This window comes from Pagrus major, chromosome 16 (genome assembly GCF_040436345.1).
Source record: "Pagrus major chromosome 16, Pma_NU_1.0".
In the NCBI taxonomy this organism is placed as follows: Eukaryota; Metazoa; Chordata; class Actinopteri; order Spariformes; family Sparidae; genus Pagrus; species Pagrus major.
The window spans coordinates 11,455,234-11,478,691 of NC_133230.1; the positions used below are offsets into that span (position 1 = coordinate 11,455,234).

Sequence of the window (23,458 nt, forward strand, 5' to 3'; positions counted from 1 at the left end):
TGAAAACGTCTCCTCTGGTTTGTGTCTTCATGTGTGGCTGCAGAGAGGAGGAGCTGAGGGTCCAACATAAGGCCGGAGGGAGATGTTCATTTGACCATCTGGTACAAAGCGGCAGGAGGGGAGCCCTGAATCCTGATTTGTTTCCTCTCTGTGTGTCTTTCCCCTCCTGCCTTGCACCTTGTATAATATCAGAGCTTTTCCAGACAGACAGACAGACAGACAGACAGAGGGCCTGCAGTGATGGAGCCCACTGGGATTCACACAGCAGGTGGAGGTGGAGGTGATGATGGAGGTTTCTCTGGATGTAATTGGCTGGAGGGGATTGCACAGATCGATAGCAGCAGCCTCTCCTGTGTGTGTGTGTGTGTGTGTGTGAGTGTGTGTGTGTGTGTGTGTGTGTGTGTGTGCACATAAAGCTGCAGCTTGTGTTTCATGTCACCATTTCTGCACGCATGCCTCTCTCTCTTTCCCTTCCTCTGTCCGTCTATCTGTCTGTCTGTGGAGGCAGAATGTGTTTGCATGAATGGACATCAGACATGGAGTCCAACCAAACGCTGTGGCTGCATGCACGCAGGAGAGACAGAGAGAGAGAGAGAGCACGGGGCTCTTTGTCCGGCCGCACACACCGCGCCTGCTTGGACGGGGATCGCCAACTAATTACATTTATCCATTTGTGACTGTTGACGAGACGCCGCCTGTGTGCTGTGTGCTGTGTGCTGCTCAGTCTCTCATTAGTGGGAACAACCTCGGCAGCCTTCTCACGACCCACAAACCCTCTCCCGACTGACTGTCCGCTGGTTATTTTGCAGCCCAGCCCCTCCGGCGCACAAAATCACGAGCAGCGTGGATGGAAAGTGGACGGATTCAGGCGATGATTGTGAGATTATTACTGGAAACACACACACACACACACACACACACACACACACACACACACACACACACGGGAGGCTTCATCTCTTGACTGTGATCAACACGTTATTGCCCCAAATCCATCCCGAGGTGCACGCTGTACAATCTTAATTAAACATGTCCCCAAAACTGTGCGTCTTTTTTTGAGTTTATCGATCATATTATCCCCACTTCGTCCTCCCATGTCAGTTAAAATCACGACAAGCTCCTGATGAAACACGATCACGATGATGCACGAGTTGGAAACAGCAGCACGCTGCAACGAGCTCCGGAGCCGCTTACCTTCACCGGGCAGCAGCGATCCTGGAGTCCGAGCGCAGAGCGAGGGAGGCCGGGGATGCTGCCGCCGCTGCTCCCTCTCCTCTCCGGATGGATGGATGGATAAAAAAAAAAAAGCCTGGGTGTTTTCCGGCTCCAGCGATCTGGGCTCTGTTACCACGCTTCCTCCAACACACAGCCGAGCTGGAGATGAGGCTGTGGAGAATAGCAGGCAGCGTAATCCTGAATGGTAATGGCTGTCCGATTCCTCCTCCTTTCCCCCTCTGACTCTCCTCTCCTCTCCTCTCCACAACCCCCCACCAGCCCTCCTCTCCTGGTCCGCTTTCACACACAGACACACAGACACACACACATACACACACTCTCTCTCTCTCTCTCGTTCTCTTCAATAGGCTGTTTTCACGGCTCCGACACTTAACCCATGTCTATTGAGTGTGTTAAGTGTCGCGGAAATTGAGATTTCGGTTGCACTCCTGCGTCATCCGTGGCTCAACAGCACCGCCAAACCGAGGCCGAGGCGCGCACACACACACTTTCTCTGAATTTAGGAAAACAGGGCGTTCACATGTGCATATTTGCAGCGGCCACTCATTCATATATATCTCATGATTACACTGAAGAAGAACAAGGAGAAGAAGTAGCAGCTCTCAATCTGACTGCTGGAACTTTTACATCACATCAGATAGTATTAATCTGGGTTTTTATAATCCCTCCACTCACACTAACCCTCCTCCTCCTCCTCCTCCCTCTCCAAACAGCTGGAGGAGGAGAGGGAGTAGCCTCAGAGAGCAATTGATTACAGCTGGATGGATGGAGAGTTGTGTCTGCGCTGACACTCCCAATCAGCAGGGAGAAGGTGTGCACAGTTTGGGTTGACCTTCAGTGTGGAGGGTCATAAAACCAACCAGGAGTCTCAGACTGCAGGGTTTAAAGGAGCACTATGTAGAAATTCAAAGTCAGAATTTTAATATTTACAATATCAATGAGGTAATAATACAAAGACATATTATTGTTTTTCCATAACTGAATAAACAAGCTGGAAAATAAGGTCACAGAACACTGTTTGAAGCTAGAAAGGTGGCAGGGTCCGCCACATATAAACAAAGTAAAACAGTATGAAATTCTGTTGTTCTTTGTGGTCAGTTTGTTTATTCAGTCATGAAAACAAAGAGAGTTTGTTCTTTTAGTTTGTTTTGGCATGAAAAAGAAAAAAATCAGTCAAAGATTTCTCGCCAAAAACTACATAATGCTCCTTTAAATGTCGTGATTTAAGTGTAAAATCAACACCATGTCTGCCATCTTTAAAGGTGCAATATGTAAGAACTGTCCACCCGTCCGGTTCATAATCAAAACAAACAACGTATCACAAGAGAAACTGCTAACTGTAGCTGCTGTTAGCTGGTTAGCTCAGTTAGCCGTGCATTCCCAGAGCAAGCCCCCAGGAAGAGCGCCAGGCTTGAGGACGGTTTTCGTGGTGGCCAACACGTGTAATAACACTCTGTTGATAATTTTAGATATTTTTTGAATGTTTTCAACAAAAAATCTTCCATATTGCACCAATTTAACTTTGGTAGATTTGTAGTTCTGCGATCTTTAAAGGCACAATATGTAAGAAGTGACCACCTGTAGAAGAGATTTTGTTCTCTATGGGACTTCCTGGTAAAATAAAGAAAAATGTTATTTTATTTCATTTATCTGCATCTCGGAGGTCTGAGGTAGCTTTTATTCTTTGTTTACATCTCTTCGTCACATGACTCATCACATGACATCATGGAGTCTTGATACCACAGCAGAGCCTGACTGTGCAGCAGAGATGGGTTAAACTGTCAAGATTAGAAGGGTTAATGAAAAATGGATGATGTATGAGTTGACGTGTCTGTCTTTGTCAGACTGTCTGCTCTCAGATTGATGAGGCACTGGGTCAACTGGGATTTCTGTGTGTGTGTGTGTGTGTGTTGGGGGTGGTGGTGCTGCTTGTTGGTGTCTGGGCTCTGTTGCAGGATAATCCAGAGTCTCTCTCTCCCTCTGTCTCTCTCTCTCATCCTCCCTCCATCGCAGCCGATCAGCTGAGAGTGAAGTCCTGCTGGATTATCTGTGCTGCTGCCGCTTTAATCAAACAGCAGCTAATGGACTGACCGGCCGCACGAACTGAAGCTACTATGACCACAAAACACAGGGTAAAGTTCACCACTATCACCGCTCATTCTTTCATTATCAGTTAATTATTGATCACTGCTGATTGATTATCCTTCAGTATAAACAGAGCCGTAGTACATGGAGCTCCTGATATGTCTCCACTGATCAGGGATGGTGCCTCTGTCTGCAGACAAAAATTTAATTTACACAATTGAAACCTTGTGATAATGTGGATCTAGGTACAGCACAATGTTGTGTAACGCAGCCATGGTTATATGTAGTTTTTAATCTAATAAGGCCAACTTGGACTTCTAGAGAACAGTGAGGCTGCCTGCCTTCAGACAGACACAGCTTCATTGTATGAGTCATTCATGGAAAAACTTATTAAGTCAGAGTCCAAAACCTCAGTGGAGTTTAATGGATCAGACTTTAAGATGTGACATCAAACTGACTGTACAATTTAGATTGTTGGGATACGTCCAAACTGCAGAAGTTAACTCCAGTTTCTGAATATAAAAAATGTCTTTCTATTCTAAAAAATCGAAAACCTGAACAGTTTTCAACCTCCAAGTCATCTCCAATAATTATTATTCAAATAAAACCCATAATAATCTGTGTTACAGCCAGGACTTTAGAAGGACTGGAGGTTAAAAGATATAATATGGAACATTTTGGCATTAAATGTATAAAAGCTTGACCTTTCTCAAATATTTTGTTGAGTTGTGTTCTTACATTTTGCCAAATGTTTTCAACAACGTTCAACAGAGAGTTGTTCAAGGTATCACTGCGTTTCATGTAGTCGCCTGTCGATATAACTTCCAAGAGAGAGTGAAGAAGGAAGTCAGCGAACGTGATTAAATACAAGGTGAATAAACTTTAAAAACAAATCGTCTGTGAACATAGACCTAGAACCTAGAACACCTCACCGACCCAGGACAAATTAGTCCCAACCACCTGCCAAATTCTGAGAGATTTTCTGAAGATTTCTTATTTAAATTAAGTAAATTTCACATCTTATTTCATTGAATTTAAGAAGTTGAGGAAGAAGAAGTGACATATCTTGAAAAAAGTCCAGTAGCCTCAGTATAGCACTCAGATATACAGATATATCATGACCTGGAGGTCTGGAAACCTTAATCAATCATACCAGATATGGTATTCTGGTTGACAATTACTCATTATTTAGTTTTCAGTCAAAGACAGCATGTTTAATATACTGTATGTATAATTGCGAGGGCAGATGTCTCTTCAAGTCATTCAATCCCAAAAGGACCCCTGTGTCCTCTGTGGTTGCTACATGCCTGTCTGAAAATAAAGGACCATTGAATATATTAGACTTGATGTTAGGTTTTCCCTCCTGTGTTTTCTGTGCTCTTGGCTCCATCTTGTGGCGCTTCTCAGATCCTCCTAATCCCATCAGTGTGAGTTAAACGCTGGTAATTGAATCATGGATGTCAAACAACATCCATTTATATCAGTCTCTCATCGAGTGGGTCCAGATGTCCCTCTGGAGCATTTACTCCCCAATCAATTTAATGCTTTACTAAAATTAGGTCAAAGGGTTAAGAAAATGGAATGTACACACAATAAACAATATACCATCACCACAGCTGTAGGAATAACATTAGATCATTCACCAGCGGTCGATTCAGCAGCTGTGGTGAGGCTGTAAAGTAAATACTGATGGTTTGCTGCATGTCATCACTCACAGACACACTGGTTTTAATTATTTGATGACTTTTTATAATGCAACATTGATTTAACCATTCTTGCTTCAGACATCTGGCCCGCGTGTGTTTGTTTCTTTGTTTGCTGGTTTGTCAGCAGGATTACACGAACAGATTTACACGAAACTTAGATGGAGGATGTTTCTCGGCCCAGAATAGACCCCATTAACTTTTGGTGCAGATCTGGATAAAGGGACAGATCCAGGATTCTTTATTATTTTACTATTTTTAAATTTTCAGCAATTTCAATGGGAATAATGCAGAGATCATTATGAAGAAAAAAAATCAGGCATATAGATGTGGTTGGTATCTATGACTGAGAAGAAGTTGATGCAGATCCAAATAAAAATCACACTCTTGTTAACTGCAGCCCTATTGTTTTCTCTCGTCCACATAACTGCGTACACTAAAAAGAGAGAAAAAGAAGACTACACAGAGGAAAAGACAAGAAGCAGAGGACAGTGGATGATAACATTTATTTGCAAACTTGTACAGAAGAACAGGAAATAGCGGGATCTGATTTACTATACACATGAACAGAACTGCAGACAGTTGTGTGTTCCCTCATGGCACCTGGTCTGCCTTGCCCGAGTGGCAGGGTGGTGGCGTGTAGGTCCCCTCCTTCACCATCTTGTCACGCTGCTGACGGATGGCATGCAGCCTCGCGTGCTGCAGGGAGGAAGAGAAGAAGAGATAAGCGCTGAGGCAGGACAGGATGGAGGCACAGAGAGACTAAATAAAGTCATTAAAGAGAATGTTTTACATCCCTCCACCATTTTGATGTCAGCATTATCGTTTACACCTACAGAGGAACTAGATGAACAGTTTTTAACCTTAATACATCTTCAATGTAGTTGAGATCGTTGTCTGATGTTGTCTTGACATTCATCTTAAATCAGCACTTCATCCTGTTTCTTCTCCATCATGTTCTGAGAGAATGAGACGTGGCTAAAAAGCAAATCAAGGAGGTTCCTGCTGCTGCAGCACATTCACGGTCGACAGGCGGTACATCTGTCAGTCTCTCTTCTGCTGACACACAATGCCTTCAAGTCTCACCTCAGTTTAACTCTGACAGTATTTAAAGGATTAGTCGAGGGTGCTATTTTTCTTTCTGAATACAATTCTGTTATTAATTTTGACTCTAAAAAAAATGTCATTCCTTCTTAATAAATGCTCTCCTCTCCTCCTCCTTACAATCCCTCACACCAGACTCAATACAAGAATGCTGTAGTTGACAAAACATTCCTGGAACTTCATATTTAAAACGGTAACTTGTTTTAACCTTACAAAACAACAACAACAAAAATACATTCAAACGGCTCCATACAGCTCGTCCGGCGTAATCTAAGTCTTGGGAATCCCTGAGATCCCAAATAGATTTGGATAAACGTTATTTGCACCCTTTTAAAAGCCAACATCTTCACTGCAGAAGGGTGTCAATAGCATCTTTTCATATCAATTTGGGATTTCAAGGCTACTGTAGACGTGGATTATGAACTGTATGGGGCCCTTTCAAATTATGGTATGATTATAAGTTTTTGTTTTTTTTAAGTCCCCATCTACTTCAATTGTTTAGGAGAATGCTGTGACATTGTTTTGCTATGCAGCTGGAACAACAAGTGATACAAAGATCCATTTCACAAAAGGTCACATTTTCAAACTACATAAAGTGCTGCTAAAATCAGCTGATGTCAAAAGTCACACGCAGTCATTCCTCTGAGCTCCAGGCTGCTGCCATCCCAGTACTGTTCACAGCATGTACTTTCATGCCTGCTGGTATATTGATTCTTTTTTCCACTCTGGTGGCAAATTATAGTGAGTGAGCTCTACTCTAACATGCAAACAGGACACAATAACTGATAAAACATGTGTCATATGCACCAAAGTTTCTTAAACTATGACCCAGCAGTCAACACTACTGTTCAAAAATACTTCACACTTCACACAGAAGTCACTGAGTTTTTACACCCGGACACTTACTGTCTTCTGCCTGTGCATGCACTCGTAGAAGTCCTCAAACTCCACCAGGCACTCCTTCTTGGCGCGGGTCTGCCCGATGCCGTGGGAACACTCGACCCACTCCTTCTCAAAGGCATGGCAGCGCGCCGGCATCTTATAGGGCTGCTCTCCGCTCTGCAGCAGCAGCCAGTTGTCTAGGTTGATGCCAAGCCGTTTTTGCAGGTCTATAATCGGCATGATGCTAATGAAGGAAGAATGGGAAGGGACAGAGGATGAGGAAATGATGGACGGAACAGGATGTGATGGAGAAGTCAGAGGGAATATAGATGTGCATGTCTGCATGTTTTTCCTGACATTAACAGCCTTTTCAACTAACTTCTTCAACAATTCAAAACTGAGAAAAATGTTCTGAATAAACTGCCCACTGCATATTTATTACACGTGACCAGAAAGTACCTCAGACACAGCAGTGTGTAAATTATGAAGCACCATAGACCCCAGATTAAATCACCAGCCTACACTTCCAGCACGTGTTGCAATTTGAAGGAAAGTTTCGAGGAAATGTAATCATTTTTTTTTTTAATGCCAAAACTAAAATTGACTGACCCTAACCCTAACCCTGGTCTGATTGAATCCTTGCTGGCATGAAATAAACTATACAACAGGTTACTGCCATTTCTAAAACCCTTCCTTTAAAACTGCAATAAAGAAAATTGGCTCACTGATATTTTTGGGGTTATAAGGTGGGATAGTATTATATCTTATTTAATTATGTAATTAATCATTTTAATTTTGTCTTCTTTCTCTTCAGATGTTAATTTGCTGTATCACTGTCAACTGTTATGGGATTGAGCTTTTCCTAATGCGTATCTGCATGTACGTATATACATGGATAGTGTGATGACCTAACTACTTTGTAGTGTTGTAGTCGTTTGTGTTTTATGTTGAAAAGCATAATAAATACATTTTGGAAAAAAAAACAAAACAAACAAAACCCTGCTATTATCATAAGCAAGACAGAATGATTAATTTTGAAGCAGGGACTGATGAAGGTCTGAGAGCCGCAGCCTTTCCCAACTCGGTGTGAGGTTGAAAAATGATAACAGCTAAAATAAATCTTCATCTTTCTGGACATGATGATGTTTGGTAAATTGTAACTATTAGCCAGCAGAACATGATGGCTCACTGCTGATACAAACAAGAAGTTATGCTGTATGACAGGACAAAAACACTGAAAGGGGCACTATGTAGTTTTGGAGAATGAATTCAAACTCAGGTAAAATAAGGTCCCCAGAACCCTGTTAGAAGCTAGAAAGGTGGCAGAGTCCGCCAAATATAAACAAAGTAAAACAGTTGTTGAGTGTTTGTTTATTTAGTTTGTTTAGACGTGAAGAAATCAGTCAATAAAGATCATTCTCCTCTGATTTAGGTTTCTTCCCCAAAACTACACAGTGCACCTTTAATACTAGCTCCATAGCTGTCCTGGCTTGTCAGGAATCATAATATAAAGAGTGTTGTACCATTGTTGCATTACAGACTTATATGCAAGTGATAATACAAATCCTGAACCTGAACCTCACCTTAAGATTAGGCAGCTAGCTAACGGGTTAGCTCTAGCTAGCGCTTAGCTAACCACAACAGCTAGCTGGCTAAACTGCTCTGTTAAGAAAATAAGTAGCTCTACGATAAATCTTTCTATCTTCGTCGTTATATAATAAAATTAAATCAATATATGTATACACATGAACTACAACCGCTCTCTAAATGTGTCCCCTGGTCAGATGTTTGCTAAAAATCCTGAGTCTCCTTCAATGACAGTTTGTTCATGCTAACCACAGGCAGCTGTCATTTCACCCTTTTTAACAAACCGGAACAATTTTCAAACCATAAATAAAATCTCCACTGTGTTAAATGAAGAAACGCGCTGTTAAAATGCCGACATAAAGCAGAAAATATAAGTATTTACCGTGTTTTGTAGGGCTCACTTTAACCTTCCTCCGACTCCACGCGTTTCGCTTTACGGCTGGCAAAAACACGGCCGTGAAGTGATAGAAATTGTCGTAAAGAGACACGACAGTGCTTCTTTTGGCAAGTACCGCCGCCTAGTGGACAGGACGGTGAGGAGGTATCGACCAAAGCACTACTAAAACTACACCTGCCCCCATATATTCATACACATAAACATGTAGTTTATGTGTATTAAATCACTATGTATTTTCCCTTATGTCTCCCCATATAGATTAGTCATAATTTATATTTATACGTATATTTTCATTTATTAAATTCATACATTTCTTCATATAATTCTTCTCTGCTCTTCATTGAACTTACATCTTCATTCCTAAAGCAAATGTTGAGATGATCCTGGTTTATGACAAGGTCCATACATACTCCTATTGGCTGCATTTTTTAATACATGACCTTTTTATATCTGAAACAGGTGCTCTCCCTCTCGCTCTGATGCCCTTCATTCTTCCTCTACCTACATGTTTTTAATTTGGTGTAGATATGACACAACTCTTGCCTCTTTTTGCATATTAATCTGAATAAAAATCTTAAATCCCAAACTTAAAAGAACACTGTAGTTTTGGAGAATAAATTAAAATGCAAAATTTTAAAATTTCCAATATCATATATATATATATATATATTCATTTTTTTCTCAACAAATTATATGTTGTAATTTGAAATAAACTGTGACATGTAAAGTTTTCCTTGAACAATTTTTCTTACTAACATTTTGCACATTTTCACCGTCTCATTAATTCTCAGTAAAAGACTGCAACACTTCATGAATGATTTTTGTCACTTTGTAGTTATTAAAATGTTGTCTGACAAAAAACCTTAACAGCTTCCACTTTTCTCCTAAACAGCACAAATAAAAAGACTCTGAACTTTGGTGCAACATCAGATTGTGTTTATTTGTTTTTTCCCCCAAAGGTCCACAAGTTGTCTTTCACAGTCCTGCATGTACAACCCCACACAGGGCAGGGCTTTAACAGTGACAGGAAATACACAAACAATATAATAACACTTAAATATTGCTATCTATATACTCTAAAACCTTTTCAAATAAGGACAGGACCACCTGTGGTCTTAATGGGACGTTTCCATTAACGCTCACACTTCGTCCGTGGTACATTCGTGTGTTTTCTCACAGGCAGGCAGGCAGAAACGAGTGATAAGTGCAGACCAAACAAAGCACTGCCAAGTTATATAAGCAGCTAAATCCATAAAGCTACTCTGAGATGAGAAAGGTTTCCATGTGGATTCCTCGAAGATTAAAGGAAAACCTGGTAGAAAACCTTTTTAAAACTGAAGCACAGAGGTGATACAAAGCTAAGAAACAATTCAAGCTAGTGAGTATGATTAAGAAAAGCTTATCGGCATCAATATTTGAAGTGTTTGGCTCCAAAAGAGAAATTAAGTTGATCGAGAAAACATAAACAAAATAAGATGATTACAGTCCTTGGATCAGAACATTGATAAAACACAGTTATAATGACTGAATGATAAAAATGATGTTTTGGAACCAAACCCTCTTCAGTTACATCCAACATAAAAGGCCTTCTGGTAGGTGATTTTATTTTGGTTGTACCACAGACTTTTGTTTGCAAATGAAGTAAACTCATTCATAGCAACAGACGACGGGTCGCAAAAAAAAAAAAAAAAAAGATAAATAGGATTAATTCAGATAAAGTGCACAAGTGCTCATTCAAAAACAAAGTGGGACGAACAAATACATTCATCAGAAGTCCATTCATTCAGTCACACACACACGCAGGCGCACACACACACAATGTTCAAGTGGGTCAGACAGCCAGTTAACTCGTCGGAAAACAACACCAGTCGTCTGTCTGTGTGTGTGTGTGTGTGTGTGTGTGTGTCCAGTCACATGACACACACCACAACCAGCCAGTGAGAGAGTTCTGACAATGAGCAGAAAGCAGCAGGTCAGGCAGCCAGTCGAAGGAGGAAGTCAAGTGTTCGGTGTTGAAATCATTCGTTGATAAGTCAAAATGAGTCCAAACTTTCTCTGGTTCCAGCTTCTCTGATGCTGATTATCTTTGCTGATTATGATAGTAAAGTCATTTTTGTACTATTGGTGAAGGAAAGAGCAATAAATCTGAATAAATCTGTTTAGGTCCTTCCTCAAGGACCTTATTTTCACCTGTGTCCATTTGTTTGTTTGGTGGTTGGTTTGTCAGCAGGATTACACAAAAACTACTAAATGGATTTCCACAAAACTTGGATGGAGGATTCACTCTCTTTAACTTTGTGAGATAATGAAAAAAATGAGACATTGTCATTTATTTGTCAGGGAACAATGATTGGATCTTGATGAAAAAAAAAAGGTTCATGGCTGGTATCTCTGAGTGAGTGACTGCTATCGAGTTTTATATTGGATTCAGCCTGATTGATGGGCCTCCATGAAAGTATGAGCTCTACTGAGTGCCAAGCTAGTTTAACTTTTTTTTTTTTAATGAATTTGTTTGGATATTTGCTTTTTCTGTCACATTTCACCTTTTTGGATGAAACCACCTTAAAAGTAAGATGTGAAATAACTTCTTGGTGAAACTGCTCACTGACATCTGAAAAATGACGACGGTCTGAAACGAGAAAAGATTAACAAAATAATTGGCAGATTGATGAATAATAAAATAATTGTAAGCTGTAGCTCTAGATCAAATCCATTCAGACATTGCTAATGTGACTCAAGAGTCTTATTACTATGGACAAAAATAAATATGACTTGTGACCCCGACTGTTACAAAACAGAAGACGAGGAAAAAAGGATTAAGGACAACTCAGCCATTAAAAGCACATGTCCTGCTGCTGAACACTGGCAGATTCATTGTTCTGATGTAATTTGCTGCTTGTTTAAAGTCTGTTGCTTGTTTCTTTTGTGTGAAATGTAAGTTTTTTTTGGTTTGAAGTTTATTTTTTTGCTCTTTTATGTTGAACTTGAATCTGAATGATAATATTTTACGATTAAAATAAAGGTTTATGATCTTATTTATGCTGCATTTTATTCTATCTGTTGCCAATATCTTATTGTTACTGCATTACATATTTTGTTGCTACTCAATATGATGTGTTGAGTTAATGAACCAGAGCCTAAATCTAAGTCAAAGGTTGCACTTACTGCTTTAAGATGTGTAACTTCAGATATAAGTTTAAAAAAAACAAAAACATTTTAGTGTGTTAACAGTTTAAGCACCAGAGGACTGTTTTAGTGTGCTGCTTAAATGTATAATTGAAGATTTAATTACCTATTGAGCTAAATATTGTAAAAAATCCAGCAGTAATATTACAGATTAACATTATAGTTTGAATTTATATAAATCTCTCGGTGGATTATCTGTGAAATAACAAAAGTCTGTTTGTACATTTCGGTGCAAAACAGTAGGACAACTTGTTCTACATACGGGGCTGCTCAAACTGTTTAAAATGTCCAAAATTAGTGTGAAAAAGGTCGTACACGGTCACTGACTTGAATAAAATAAAACAGCTTCTCTCAGTGCATTTCTCTGCAGTGTTTTCTGGCCACGTCATTGTCAGAACTCAATCACTTATTTCTGTAAATTCAAAACTCTTATTTTTTTTAATCCCCAGTCCTCCTCCTCTTCCTCCTCCTCTGTGCAGGGAAAGTGAGATTCAAGTGCAGCTTCATCCTCTAAAGTAAACTTTCACCAGTGTAACAGAAACTCACTGCCCTTTTAAACCGTTCATACAAGGCATGGCTCATGCAGACTCATGCACACAGCAAATGATAAAAGTTCAAGGTCATCTGAATATAAATAGAGGAAAAGAAGAAAAATAAAGCCACAACAGTTGAGTACAAAGTCCACATTCATTCACACATTGTTATAAACATGCCCCGTACTCAGAAAACAATCCTCCTCCCTCTGCTGTGCTTGGTGACGCTTCACCGTATTTCATAATTTCAATTTTGCAATATTTCTTGTGGAAAATTTGTACGTCTTTTTTTTTCTCTTTTCTTTTCTTTTCTGTTCATTTCTTTTTTTTTTTTGCTTAAGTAGCCAAGGCATTTTGCACCAAGGAGTAAACATAAATCATCATCTTATAAATCTCAGAGGTAGAACCCTGACAATTTACTCAGTGAGGAGATTGACAGGTAGATAGATAAGACAGACAGACCAAAGTAAACAAACGCTGTCTGTGTTTAAGACGGTGTCTGTGAGTCGCAGAAGCAGCAAACGAGAAATGACGAAATTAAAAATAAAAAGCCATGAAGTAAAGGAGAGCTCAGATGGAACTTTTGTGGGATTGGTTAGTTTTTTTTTTGTGCAATCCTGAGAGCTGCGCTTCTCTCAGACGTAGAGGATGACGTTGCTGTCTGCGGGACAGTGAAGGCCTTCGGGGGGGTTCAGGGCTCGGCAGGAGGGGGGCTGGGGCTGCTGGCCGGCCGCCAGGTGACAGCTTTTCGGGTGTGGGGAGTCACAGTCGTCGGACGTCAGCTCTGCGATGTCGTCTGATTGAGTGTCCGACATCTCCAGGTCGCTGCGGATGCTCTCCGGTTGAGCCAGGGTGACGTCTCGGAGCCCCTCCCTGATCGACGCTCCCGGTGACAGTCCCAACACAGAACCAGACAAAGCTCCGCCCCTTCTGGAGCTGCAGTCCTGAGGCTCCTCCCCTCCTGAGACGGTCGCCATGGCAGCGGAGCCCGGGGGCGGGGTTAGGTCCTCTTCGCTGGTCAGGCAGAGATGGCTGGGTTTGGTCTCGATGTCCACCTGGATCTCCAGGTTGGTGCACTCCCTGCAGAGACACGAGATTTTCAGCAAGTCAGTCGCAGTGTGACGCTTTAAACACGTCCAATTTTAATGGAGTAAAAATCTCCACGCAACCATTCAGAAAAAAATCTTCATCTTGACAACCATGTAAGTAAATATAAAATTTAAGTACATTTAAAGTGGCTTAAATGCTCCCACGGTTTCAAAAACAGGAATTGTGACAGTGTTGTGATCTGTTTTATTTCCTGGTAAGTATCTGCTGAGTAAAGCTGCCACTGATGTACGGAGGGATTTCTGCAGCTTTAGGCGTCGCTCCAAATGAGACAACAACATGAGATCGTGGTAGCGAGCTGCCAAGTCATCAGATTAGTTCTAATTCTGTTATCTCAATCACATCACATCCAAATCAAATCTGACAGAGCGACAGACAGACGGATCCGCGGCCTGACAACAAACGAGACTCTGCAATAAAACATTTTGAGACAAAGACCACAGAAAAAAAACTAAAGCGTCACCTGTCAGGCAGTGTGTAGGAGGAGATGATGGATCCGGCCATTCCACGGGTGCTGGCACAGTCGCTCCCTGCTCCCAGGCTGCCTGTCTCCCTCTGGGCTGACTCTTTAGCCAGCTCGCCTGCCTGCACCTCCAGCCTGGAGGAGGACAAACCATCATGTTAATCAATAACCTTTAAACAATTCACACAGACTGTGTGTGTGTGTTCAGATGCCACTTTCTGAGATGCTGGGGCTCTAGTGCGATATCTAGTAGCACTGAATGTCGTATTTTGCCTTTAAAGTTAAAGTTGAGCGAAGTGTGGCTAAGTAACTTCATCTCCTCTCCTCACCTGCTGTACTTGGCGTTGCGGGTCCCCAGGGCGCCGCCTGCCAGGGTGTTGAAGTGTGGTGTGTCACCCAGAGTCCCAGGGGCCACAGAGAGCCCCTCGCTGGGGGAGGTGGTGCTCAGACCGCTGACCGCTCCGTCCAGACTGCTCTCACCGAGGCTCGGGGACTTGAGGGCTCGCCACGCGTCTGCCACTGCAGAAACAGACAGTGACGTTTGTTAGGAGAGGCGACCATTTTGAAAGTAGGAAATAGGGCTCTTATTGGAGATTTAAAGTAGTAACTGTTCAGACTAAAGGCTAAATAAGTCGATAAAGCAAAGTTAAGTCACAAACAAATCTTTATAGTGGATGTGAAAGTACGTAATTTGAAGCTGTTTGGCGTCCTCACCTGTGATTGGACCATCGTCCTCATCAAAGTCAATCCGCACACCTCGTCCCTTCCCTCTGCTGACACCACAACCGCCACCTCGACACAGAGAGATGGGCACCACGCCGTACACGTAGGCCAACATGATGGGCACGCCGATACCTGAAGAACGAGAGGAACAGAAACAGTTTTACAACTGTTCAGAGGCACCGGAGGAAGAAGTGTGTAGAGATGTTCTGACGATATATTTCCAAAATATGAGGTGATTCAAATCTGCTTCTGTAAAATGTATTTGTCTGGTCGTAGCTGTTCCCTAAAAGCATATATCACTCTGTATTTTTCATTTAGTATTCAGCAGAGCAGTGTGTCTAGATGCAGAACAACAAACTGTGCTCGGTTCTGTTTTGCTGTCAGCCTCAGAGATTCAGAGAGCTTGACAGATGACGGTCTGGTCGAGTTTCTTACCCACGCTGACAGCAGCGATGACCGGGGCGGTGACAATGGACAGGGCCACGCCTCCTGTGATGGCCAGGTTCCTTCTGTGACGAGACGACTTCTTCAGCTCGTAGTGGGCGTGGATCTGCAGCAGAGGAGAGAGAGAGACGATTAACACACCTGAAACACCTCAGAGCCGAAGATGAACAAGGCCAGGCTTCTTTTCTAGAGAACAAAATCTGTGTCAGAACTTGTCATGAGGAGACGAGGCTGCAACATTACGGGAAAAGATTCAGTTAGTCATTCTTTGACTCAGACAACCAGATCTCAGGAACACCGGAGCAGGTTTTAACATGAAGAAGACAAAGGTGATATGTCTGAGCTGCTGGCTTCAGTTAATCTGACTAGTTAACCACACTGAACAGGTCATGTTCAACACGTAACAGCCAGATAACAGCCAGATCCTTAGAAAGATTACATTAAGATGTGCTGTTTCACTGTTCTCCACAAGAGAGCGCTACAATATCTTACATCCTCTTTTAATGTCCTTCCTATTGTAGGTTTTTGAAAGAAAACTGCATTTTAGCACATAATACAACAGTGTTACCAACTTAGATTAATGACAAAGCCATGATACGATCACATTTATCTGCAGGCTATGACATTTCAAGACCCTTTAAGGTTACTATTATGTAATATTAAAGGGATTTTAACAGCCAAAATATCAAAAGGCACAAAAGAAGATGAAAAGTTCTGAACTCAAAATGACTTCCTGTGAATCACTTCATGTCCCTTACTCTACTTCAGTTGCTTTAAATTCAAGCTCTGCCTCAAATAAATGTCTCAGAATCTAAAAGTTAGTGTGTCGATGTAAAACCATAACTTTCAAAATTAACCTTAAGCATTAATTAACCTTCGGAAAATGTTAAAAATGTTTTAATAACTTCGAGGCCTTTTATTGAGCTAATCTGAGGACTTCACCGAAACTCCGTCCTCTAAACTAGTTTTTAAATCTTCCTCTATGTCAGAGCGGTCGTTGGTGTGAATGGAAACTTTTTTTGTGGCTCATGAAAGAAATGAAAGTACTTCCTTGACATTTAGAAAACTTTTAGCACTGTGCCAAAAAATGAGGACAACATACTGAAACTTGTTCTGTAATGCTGTAAATTCCAGATAATCATCACAGGAGGACCGTGATGGACTGTTTGTGTGTGTGTGTTGCCATGACTCTGTGGTTTCCACTTCTGGTTTCTCCAGCCGTGTGTAGATAAAGATAAACTTTCAGTGAACTGAACGTAAGGGTTAAAAAAAAACTTGTTAAACGTCTTCGTTAGCCGCAAAAGGAGGAAGGATGAACGGAAATGTTTTCTTGTCGGCTTTTCTAATGTTTATACAACTGTATAAATTAAATAAAGAGGCTGAGGAAGGTTGTGAACGTGTAAATAATGTGTCATATGAACTTTATCAGTTCCTCTTTAAAAGGTCCCCTCCAAAATCTCTTATTTCTATTTCCTTTTCACAGCTTTTTCAAAGTATATCCTGGATTTTAGAAAGTGTATCTTTTTATTATACAGTGGCTGGAGCTTCTTCTTCGACTGTTTCTCACCTTGCGGCCGACGTAAACGGGGATGCCGATGACCATGGCGGGAACGGCGATGCCTGCGATGAGGGTGATGCCGACCGGAGCTCCGATCAGGGTGCCCAGCTGCCACAAAATCTTCTTCTTCCTGCTCCAAGGCTTCTTCCCCCAGAAGGTGCAGCCAGATGGACTGATGGTGACGGAGGGAGACACAGAGGGTTGGAGTTGGTTTCCAGTCACACATTTAAAAAGCCGTACAGAGCTGACGCAAAGAGTGAAACAATTACTGTCAGTACCTGAGGTAGTGCAGGTCGGAGATCTCCTTCATGCAGAGCCAGCAGAACTCACAGCCGCACACGGCGCACGTCATGTGGTTGCAGCTCCCATCATTCATCTTGATGATGTAGGCACCACAGCGAGGGCACGGCTTGATGTCATCAGCTGTGGGGAAAAGGGAAACACTTAGTGACACTGACTCTATTTAACAATTTGTAGCAATTTACATGTGCTATATGTACCATATATGAGACCCTCCCCGTCTCTGTCAGCCTGTGGATGATTTAGTTAGTTTACAAGTAGTTTACAACCGGCTTCAAACACAACAGAGAGCCCATTTAATCTGAACGCATCAAAAATAGCCTCAAAACAGGAAAAATCCACTGAATTCCTTGAATAGAGACTCAGTCCAAATAAAGGTTAAAAATTTTAGTTGTAAGAAAAACTAAAAGCTCTACAATGAACCTGTACAGACGCTTTATTCCTCTCTCCTGTTGGCAACAAAATCAAACCTCATTAGAGTAATGGATCGGACAATTGCAGCAGTTTGTCCTCTAATGCATTTTAACGGAAAGAAAGCCAAGAAGCCTAAAAAAAGAGTCAATTTACTGTGTGTTTGAAATCTGGACGTCGGGAACGCTCTCTGCTCTTTAAAGGGCATTTTGGCATTTTAACTTGAAGAGAGTCTGGCAGATCTGTGTGTGTGTGTGTGTGTGTGTGTGTGTGTGTAGGAGTAGTTATTGTTTGTGTGTACCCTGTTCTGCTGACATGACTCAACACACTCTCCTGTCTCTCATTTTTTCCATTCCTCCTTTCTTTTTTTGCTCCACTCCTCTTATTTCTCTACCTCTCTCCCTTTGTCTCTTGTACATCTGTCTCTATCCAGCTGACTAAACAGAAGGCATGAACAGACAGACAAGTGGACAGACAGACAGACGGACAGGCAGACAGACAGGTAGAGGTCTGGAGTTTTTTATGAGTCACTTTTCGTCCTTCTGGACTGTTGTCAGTCCCTCTGAATGCTTGGCAGAGAGAAACAAACTGGAAGTGGCGAATTAAGATGAGAGAGACAGATAAGGGAGAGTGACTGAGGACAGCTGGAGGGATTTAGTTAATAGACGTTTTAATCAAAATGGAATTAAAGACACACACGTAGGGATGTTTGCACGCACAAGCTCAGATGTGTGTAGAGATTCTTATGTTTGTGTCATCACTAGAACGAGCGTGTGAAAGGACCAACTCAACAGTTCAGGAAATTTGCTGCTTTGTTTATTTATTTCAGAGTGTAGTCATGTCGGGAGATAGTTAGCTTAGATAGATAGATAGACTGGAAACAGGGGGGAACAAGCTGGCCTGGCTCTGTTCATAGGTTAACAATACACCCACCAGCACCTCCAAAGCTCACTGATTAACACATGATATCTAGTTTATTTATTCTGTACATAAACAGGACCAGGCTAGCTGTTTTCCCTGCTTCAGGAGCAGTGTTTTCTGTTGAGAGGAGAGAGGAGCTTCTGTTGGTGCAGACTTTGACATTTTTAACTTTCAAGATCTTTTACATGCACATGAAACTATATAAAACACTGAAGGAAAGGGGAAAAAAATGAAAAAGCATAATAGGTCTCCAGAATGGTTTCTATTAACTAGGGCTCGATTAATCTGCAGATTATTTACATGGTTTAATCTATAAAATGTCCAAACTCTCAGCATGTCATAGTTGAGCTGAGTTTTTCAGAAGTATATTTTTAACCTATTATTCTCAACATTGCTGAATATAGTTCAAAAACTGCATAATAAATGCGGCCTTGAGTGATGCTATTGTTACTCTTGTTGAAATACTGAGGTGGATGAGTTTTCACCGACTAAAAATCACACTGTAAAGCGTTTGAACTATGTGCCATCTTGAAGAAATGTTGTGGCTTTTGCAAGGTGCTGCAGTCATGAAACTATAGCGAGGAGAAGCTGTGATATATATATAGTGTCTCATGCTCTGTTGAACGCTGCACACTTCACCCAGCGGTGCGAACACTGGGGAGTCGCTACAACAGACGCGAGACGAGTTTGACTCAGCGCTCTGACAGACGGAGGAGGCTGACGTGATAAAGACTGACAGAGACAGAGACTTCTCAGAGGTGTGAAAAATAATTTCAGGGCGGAAATGCTGGGGGAGAAGATTTTATCTGTCTGTTTATGTCTGCGCCGAGCACACACACCTGCACAATGTGTGTGTGTGTGAGGCTGTAGCGCCAGACTGTGGTTACTTCTGATCCAATCACCCTCCGGGGAGGCTGAGAGTTGTGTTTGTGTGTGTTTGTGTGTGTGTGTGTGTGTGTTTTAGGTCCTCACCAGGTCCCTGCTCCTGTGTGTAGCTGGGTGAGTGGTTGCTGTGGGTGTGCAGGGATTGCGCCCTCTGTTGGCGGGCCGAGTCGCAGGTCTGGTTGGGATGCCAGGCCTGTTTGCAGTGGTAGCAGAACTCGGCGCCGCAGCCTTCTCTGCGACACACCAGCCTGGGACAGCTGGCACAACCCGAGGCGATGACGGCAAATCTGAGAGGAAGAGACAGAAGAAGAGACGAGTGTTCAATAATGCGGTGACAGAAGAAGTCAAACTATGAAGACAGAAAAAAGATGACACTTTCTGATTATTTTTGAGACATGAGCAGAGCTTTTTGTCACTGAAACAAAAGACTGTGAGATCAGAAAGTCAAACACAGACACATTCCAGTTGTTACAGCATTTCTTTAATTTTTTTTAATCGAAATCTGTATTTTTTTCCCTTTACTTTCCTGTCCCTCTCCTCCCAGTACGCTGCTCTACATTCATCCAGCTCTTCATGCTTACATCCTTACATATACACATCATCATCTCTCCGTGGGACAGTACCATCCAGAATCAGTATGTTACCATGTTGTTGTTAATTACCCAAAAGAAATAAGAAATAAGAAAACCATAAACAAGCACAACAAACAAAAAGCAAGAAAAGGTTTGAACTGCTGATGACACTGTGAATCAACAAGTTGGCTGCTCCAAATCTACCAGTCTGAACGTCTGCCTGACACCAATATGCAAAAATGAATCAGCGGATAGATGAACAAGTCTAGACACAACATTTGGGACCAATAAACAGATCCTAGGACTGCATGAGTTTGTAAAAATATCACCGGGAATGATCATTTTTGCTTTATCAATTTTCATTTTTTACAGAAAAACAAAAGTATTAAAATCATGATGATGTGACTTTTGTCGGGGTTTGTACCAAACAAACATGGTTTTTTACAAGATTTGTGGGCCAAGACATCTCTGCAGAACTACACTACTTCATTATGAAGCTGTTTTTCACACATTTCACCTTTATGGAAAAATTCACAGCTTCTTGTGACTTGGCAATACTGCGATTTCGATCATATTTTGATTAATTATGCAGCCTTACTAGATTCCCAATTAATCTGGTGGACCTCAAGATGCAAATTTGCACTGCTGACAAATTGCACATTGGCCTGACAATGCTAATCTTCGAGGAAATGGTGGCTTTCAGACTCTAAAATGGATGAAGCTATCATATTAGCTTAATTGCACAATCCAAATGAAATGACTCTGCTCTGCCACAGTATAAACTTCTCCACAAAAAGAGATGTGTCACGGTCTGCAAAAGGTCGTGAGAAAAGGTACAGCTGGGGCTGATGTGGATTACATTAGTTTGCAGTTATTGGACAGAGTGAAATTTTCACCTGATCATGGTGCTATACAAAAAAATTAGGGGACCATCAAACGTATTACAATTCATCCTGAGGGGGGCCAGATTGTCTGTGCCAAATTCCATGGTACTCCATTTACCACATTTCAATTATAGTCATAAATGTCAACCTCAAGGCTGGAAGAGAAGTACGAATCTGTCTCTGGGAGCCATGGATGTCTTTACCAAGCTTCATGGCAGTCTACCAAATAATTTTGGAAGAAGCAGATATTTCTACTCTTTGCTAACATGTTACCCATGACCTTTGTTCCACGCTGTGCAACATTATCATTGAGTGTACAGAACAAACCCAAGACACCAAACGCTTCACAACATCTTACATAACCAAGATGTAACTTTAGAAATGCAGCTAATTGTTCACTCAACTTCAGTTCCTAAGAAATGAAGGTGTCCAAAATGGCCCCTAATGGGCAGATTACACAGCCTGAAAGCTCTCTGTGGACTGAGAGGAGAGGGAGGATTTGATCAATGCAGTAATCACTCAGTAACAACATTGAGAGAGGAGGGGAGAAAGACGGGATGAGGTCAATCAATATGGATTTCACAAGGTTCAATACTGAGAAGGGAGACAGAGTGTTCACTGCGGGGAGATGTGTAAATACAGCAGTGACCGAGTTATTCTGAGTTTAGAAAGAAGACGAACCTGATCCTAGACCCTTATGGATTAGGGTCGACTTCTTTCCAATGCCGATACTGATTATAAGTAATCAAGGAGACAAAGTAGTGCATTTCTTAAATTATTTAAAAGACAACCAGACACAAAAAAAATACCAATAAAAGAAAACTAAAACTAAATATCAGCCCTGATAATCTGTCTATCCCTAATATGGATTTGTTTTTTATGCAAGAAAATGAATTGAATCATGAGAAAATAGCAAAAATTCTCAGAAATCTTGTACCGTGTTAATAGCCTAAATGTAACACTTATTTTAAGGCCATATCGCCCAGAACTAACACAGAGATAAAAATCAACAAAACAAAGGTGTTTGTCAGGTAACTTTATGAAGAATACATATTCTTAAGCCCCTACAGCAGACGAAACATTCTTTTGTTTTGTGCTGACGTTAGGCCAACACACTTTTAAGCAAATAATACTAAATATAGCAAAAAGAGTGGCACTTTGTAACAGCAAGGACACAAAAGGCAATTAAAGACAGGGAGAGAGACTGAGATACAGGCTGTCAGTCACTGGAGAAATCACAAAAGAGGCCAGTCATCAAATATTGTCACCAAGCTAAGTGGGAGAAAACATGCTGGAGGAGTGATAACAAAAGCCGGCAGGGATTTTAACATTTTAAGCCTTTTTATACCCGAACAAACAAAAGACAATGGCCAGTTTTCTGCACGTTGGTCGGGTGCTCAAGTTATACTAGAAAAAGGAAGAAGAGCGGCGAAGAAGTGATAACACGGCAAACTTGTAATTGTTTTGGCACGCCTCCAACACGTCGGCCCCAACATGTCCCTCATTACCACCTCTTCAAACGCTGTGACAGGCCTGTTCTCAGGACGGAATAAATTAACGAATATCAGAGGAGACAGGAGCGACTTTCTCAGGACAAGATGAGACAAGAACTGGCATTCCTGCAGAGACACATCACCCGGCATCTGTGAGGATTTAGACATCACAGCTGTCTCAAGCACAGATCTGCATAAAGTAGATTCCTCTGTAATGATCGTCAACCATCCACAGTGTTTTTCAACAGGACTCAAAGGTCAAACAGTCACTTTAATCCGACTCAACGCTTCAATAACTGTCTAAAATTTCAATTCAACGAAGGGACACACAAACACAGAGATGCCAGTTTTGCATTTTTTTACTGCAGCATCAGCTCTCTGGTTCAAGCTTGTCTAAACAGAAACAGAACAGCAGAGTCTCAAATGAGTAACGAACAAGCTATTCACCAGAAAGCCTCGTTCTTAACCATTTCCCTTTATAAAAACCTCACTCTGACCACCATGTGAAAACCCCTTTATTCTACTTCCCAAAAGCCCATTCCATCACCTTGACCTTTAAGCTCACAGTTCTGAGTTTTATTTTTTCCCCATGTGGGAGGAAAAGCACAAACAGGTGGGATATTTGAGTCTGTTTCAAGTACGTTGCTCAGCTGCCAACAACTCCCATGACCCCACACTACTTACTTCTTATGTTTCGTTTTGATGGAGAGACCCCTAGTGGCCGAAGAGTCAACAGCCATGCTATCTGCTCTGTGAGACTGTACTTTGCTGTGTTACATTCATGTGGTGGCGGACTAATCAGAAAAAATAAACATTTCCGACAAGGAAAATTCATGTAAATGCCCTCTGAGGTCAGAACAACAACTCATTTATGGGACACCAGTTGCCGTGTTGACGTCATATGACGCTGAAACATGGCGGACGAAAGTAAACACTGGACTGATTGTAAACAACTTTAATCAAAGTCGTGTATTGCACATCTAG

At 41.6% G+C, this 23,458-nt stretch overlaps 3 protein-coding genes across 3 annotated transcripts in view; all 3 read right to left on the minus strand.

The window, feature by feature from the left end:
• The window catches only part of macf1a (microtubule actin crosslinking factor 1a), a 226,973-nt gene extending 225,714 nt beyond the window's left edge, over positions 1 to 1,259 (minus strand). Inside the window, exon 1 of the mRNA XM_073482905.1 lies at positions 1,195 to 1,259. The gene's annotated coding sequence lies outside the window, so the exon portion shown is untranslated. The remainder of the gene's footprint in view (positions 1 to 1,194) is intronic.
• A 4,252-nt stretch (positions 1,260 to 5,511) lies between these two features.
• Positions 5,512 to 9,047, minus strand: ndufs5 (NADH:ubiquinone oxidoreductase subunit S5). The gene is made up of 3 exons (XM_073484510.1): positions 8,980 to 9,047; positions 7,035 to 7,254; positions 5,512 to 5,723 (listed from the first exon to the last, which is right to left on the minus strand). The coding sequence occupies exons 2-3, from the start codon at positions 7,248 to 7,250 to the stop codon at positions 5,619 to 5,621; spliced, it is 321 nt and encodes a 106-aa protein (XP_073340611.1). The 5' UTR covers positions 7,251 to 7,254; positions 8,980 to 9,047; the 3' UTR covers positions 5,512 to 5,618.
• Positions 9,048 to 12,851: 3,804 nt separating this feature from the next.
• Positions 12,852 to 23,458, minus strand: part of rnf19b (ring finger protein 19B) — a 33,630-nt gene continuing 23,023 nt past the window's right edge. Inside the window, exons 3-10 of the mRNA XM_073483353.1 lie at positions 19,613 to 19,812; positions 17,287 to 17,431; positions 17,018 to 17,180; positions 15,442 to 15,556; positions 14,998 to 15,138; positions 14,613 to 14,802; positions 14,284 to 14,418; positions 12,852 to 13,793 (exon numbers count right to left, since the gene is read on the minus strand). Of these exons, the coding sequence (XP_073339454.1) occupies positions 13,349 to 13,793; positions 14,284 to 14,418; positions 14,613 to 14,802; positions 14,998 to 15,138; positions 15,442 to 15,556; positions 17,018 to 17,180; positions 17,287 to 17,431; positions 19,613 to 19,812 (1,534 nt within the window). The 3' untranslated portion in view covers positions 12,852 to 13,348. The remainder of the gene's footprint in view (positions 13,794 to 14,283; positions 14,419 to 14,612; positions 14,803 to 14,997; positions 15,139 to 15,441; positions 15,557 to 17,017; positions 17,181 to 17,286; positions 17,432 to 19,612; positions 19,813 to 23,458) is intronic.